Source organism: Theropithecus gelada, chromosome 1 (assembly GCF_003255815.1).
Source record: "Theropithecus gelada isolate Dixy chromosome 1, Tgel_1.0, whole genome shotgun sequence".
Classification (NCBI taxonomy): domain Eukaryota; kingdom Metazoa; phylum Chordata; class Mammalia; order Primates; family Cercopithecidae; genus Theropithecus; species Theropithecus gelada.
In genome coordinates, this window is record NC_037668.1 from 27,350,534 (window position 1) to 27,354,201 (window position 3,668).

Here is a 3,668-nt window from a genome sequence, read left to right on the forward strand (position 1 = left end):
GCTTGCTTTTTTGTTTTTTTTTTTTTTTTTTTTTTTTTTTTTTTTTTGAGACGGAGCCTTGCTCTATCGCCCAGGCTGGAGTACAGTGGCCGGATCTCAGCTCACTGCAAGCTCCGCCTCCCGGGTTCACGCCATTCTCCTGCCTCAAGCTCCGCCTCCCGGGTTCACGCCATTCTCCTGCCTCAGCCTCCCGAGTAGCTGGGACTACAGGCGCCCGCCACCTCGCCTGGCTAGTTTTTTGTATTTTTTTTTAGTAGAGACAGGGTTTCACCGTTGTAGCCAGGATGATCTCGATCTCCTGACCTCGTGATCCGCCCGTCTCGGCCTCCCAAAGTGCTGGTATTACAGGTTTGAGCCACCGCGCCTGGCCGCGATTCTGGCTTTCTAATTTTACTTAACCTGGGAAACACACACACATATTCCAACCAAGTTAAATATATTTTTATGTGAGATTCTAAATCCTGTGCATACTTATTTGTATACATGTTTGATTTTTTTTCTGTAGAATATATACCTAGAAGTGGAATTCCTGGCTTGAAGAATGTATTTTAAATATTAGTGATATTCCAGGCCGATATTCAAAATGCCCATACAAATTTGGTTTTCAGTAACTGAATACATGTACCTGTTACCCCATATCCTTGACATAATAGATACTGTAAAACTGTTAACATTTTGTCAATCTGTGGGGTAAAAAATGTTAATCCTAAAATGTTTAATTGGAATTTTATGAAAATAGTCATCAACCACCATCTTTATGTACTTACCAGCCATTTACAGTTTCCTTTTCTATAAACTGCTCTCATATTCCTAGGCCCATTTGTCTATGGGTTTTGTCTCTTATTCATTTGTAGGAACTCTATATATTCTAGATGTTAATAGTTCATCTAATATATTGCAACTATTTTCTTCAGTCTATTGCTTATCAGATTTTTTATATGTTTTGTCATATTAAAATGAAGGATATTTACATAATAAAATGTGTTAGTTTTTTTATTTATGGCTTCTGAATTTCTTTTTTATGAGACAGAGTCTCGCTCTGTTGCCCAGGCTGGAGTGCAGTGGCGTGATCTTGGCTCACTGCAACCTCTACTTCCCAGGTTCAAGTGATTCTCCTGCCTCAGCCTCCCAAGTAGCTGTGATTACAGGCACCTGCCACCATGCCCAGCTAATTTTTGTATTTTTAGTAGAGACGGGGTTTCACCATGTTGACCAGGCTGGTCTCAAACTCCTGACCTCAGGTGATCTGCCCGCCTCCGCCTCCCAAAGTGCTGGGAATTACAAGTGTGAGCTACTGCACTCAGCCTACTTCTGAGTTTTATGTCTAGTTTTCTATAGCTCAATGTTAAAAATAAAAACTCTTACCTTATACCATGCACAAATCAAAGAGCTAAACATAAAAAATAATGCTATAACTAATTACATTAGAAGAAAATGCAGTTGTCTTATTAGGCTTTTTTTGATTTATCTATTTTCCTGGAATATCAGTTTGTCTTTAAATAGCTAAGAAACTGACTTATGTGCTGTCAATACATACAATTAGTAATACAGCATGAAAATCCTAACATGCTTTTCTGTACTTTAGCCATGATTATTTTCATTTGAAATCCTAAATTACAACCTGATTTAAAAGCTATATATACATATGCCACATCCACAAAACCTTCCTTAATCAAATCATAAGCTTTCCTTTTTCCCTTCAAGCTCCCTGAATACAACATTCTTCCTATGCAATAATTGTAGTCTACTATCTATTACAGTAAATTTCCAATGCATTTTATCTCACTGATTAGATTATAAACTCAAGGTGGGGACTGTGTCTTGTTTTTATATCCTATATTGATTGCCAAAGATAATGATTTGTTTTGTATAAAAGTGAATGAATAAAGTAACACATTTGCTTTATTTCAGCTTCTTTGCCCAAAATGCAGTGCCAAGTTGGGTTCCTTCAACTGGTATGGTGAACAGTGCTCGTGTGGTAGGTGGATAACACCTGCTTTTCAAATACATAAGAACAGAGTGGATGAAATGAAAATATTGCCTGTTTTGAGATCACAAACAAGAAAAATATGAACATGATATTTTATAGCTTTGGAAGAAACTTGCAGATGATATGTACTGCCTTTACTTCTTACCATTCATTACAAATTGTTTATGCTGTTAACATTTCATTTGAAATGGGAGAAGATAAAGTCACTTGATGTAACCTGGAAACTGTTTTACATGGCAATCAAAGCCTTTTGATCATGTACATTTTATTTGATATTAAAATCTTTTATAACCAGATACTGTCTACATTTCATATATTTTTAAAAGTTCTGATTGTTGGAATGTTATGTGATCTTAAGGTCTGTATAGACAAAATTATGTACAAAAATTTGAAACTATTATATTTAAATGGGTATTCTTTTCTAGACATATAAAGCAGATTTGTTTGGACATATTTTGGAATTATTTCACTTTCTTTTTTTTTTTTTTTCTTTTATTGAGACGAAGTCTGCTCTTTTGCCCAGGCTGGAGTGCAGTGGCCGGATCTCGGCTCACTGCAAGCTCCGCCTCCCGGGTTTACGCCATTCTCCTGCCTCAGCCTCCCGAGTAGCTGGGACTACAGGCGCCCGCCACCTCGCCCGGCTAGTTTTTTGTATTTTTTAGTAGAGACGGGGTTTCACTGGGTTAGCCAGGATGGTCTCGATCTGCTGACCTCGTGATCCGCCCGTCTCGGCCTCCCAAAGTGCTGGGATTACAGGCTTGAGCCACGGCGCCCGGCCGACTTTCTTTCTTTTAAGGGACATTAGTAAACCCGTACATGTCTGGATTTTTTTTCTTGGAAATGGAAAAAGGCCATTAGTAAAACGCTGATTAAAATGCAATTTTCCTATTGCTGTTCAGTAATCCCAATTATCTATATTTTTAAAAAAGTGTTTGAGACGCCTTTTGAAGTGATCTACATAAAGAAATGTATAAATGTTAGATGTGTTTCTAATGATGAAGAAAACAAATGAGAGTTACTATATATCAAGTCATTTTGTAGCCCAATATGTGAGTATTGGAAAAGGTAATACTTCCAGATTAGTTTTTTAACCTGGTATATAGAAACTAGAATTATTTTACTCATTTTTTTTTTTTTTTTTTTTTTTTTTTTGAGTCGGAGTCTTGCTCTGTCGCCCAGGCTGGAGTGCAGTGGCCGAATCTCAGCTCACTGCAAGCTCCGCCTCCCGGGTTTACACCATTCTCCTGCCTCAGCCTCCGGAGTGGCTGGGACTACAGGTGCCCGCCACCTCGCCCGGCTAGTTTTTTGTATTTTTTAGTAGAGACGGGGTTTCACCATGTTAGCCAGTATGGTCTCGATCTCCTGACCTCGTGATCCCCCCCGTCTCGGCCTCCCAAAGTACTGGGATTACAGGCTTGAGCCACCGCGCCTGGCCTTACTCATTATTAATAATTACAATTGGACCTAATTAGATATTTGAACATTTACAAGAGTCAGAATTAACTAAATAAAGGCCAGGCGCAGTGGCTTATGCCTATGATCCCAGCACTTTGGGAGGTCAAGGCAGGCAGATCACTTAAGGTCAGGAGTTCAAGACCAGCCTGGCCAACATGGTGAAACCCTGTCTCTACTAAAAATCAAAAATCAGCCAGGCATGGTGGCATATGCCTATAGTCCC

At 39.0% G+C, this 3,668-nt stretch overlaps 1 protein-coding gene across 2 annotated transcripts in view; it reads left to right on the forward strand.

Moving 5' to 3' along the window:
• The window catches only part of DUSP12 (dual specificity phosphatase 12), a 9,583-nt gene extending 7,295 nt beyond the window's left edge, over nt 1-2,288 (forward strand). The window contains exon 5 of one of the 2 annotated variants that reach the window (XM_025366978.1): nt 1,912-2,288. In XM_025366978.1, coding sequence (XP_025222763.1) covers nt 1,912-2,073 — 162 coding nt within the window. In that variant the 3' untranslated portion in view covers nt 2,074-2,288. The remainder of the gene's footprint in view (nt 1-1,911) is intronic. The other variant, XM_025366969.1, reaches the window with a different exon arrangement.
• The last annotated feature ends 1,380 nt before the right edge of the window (nt 2,289-3,668 follow it).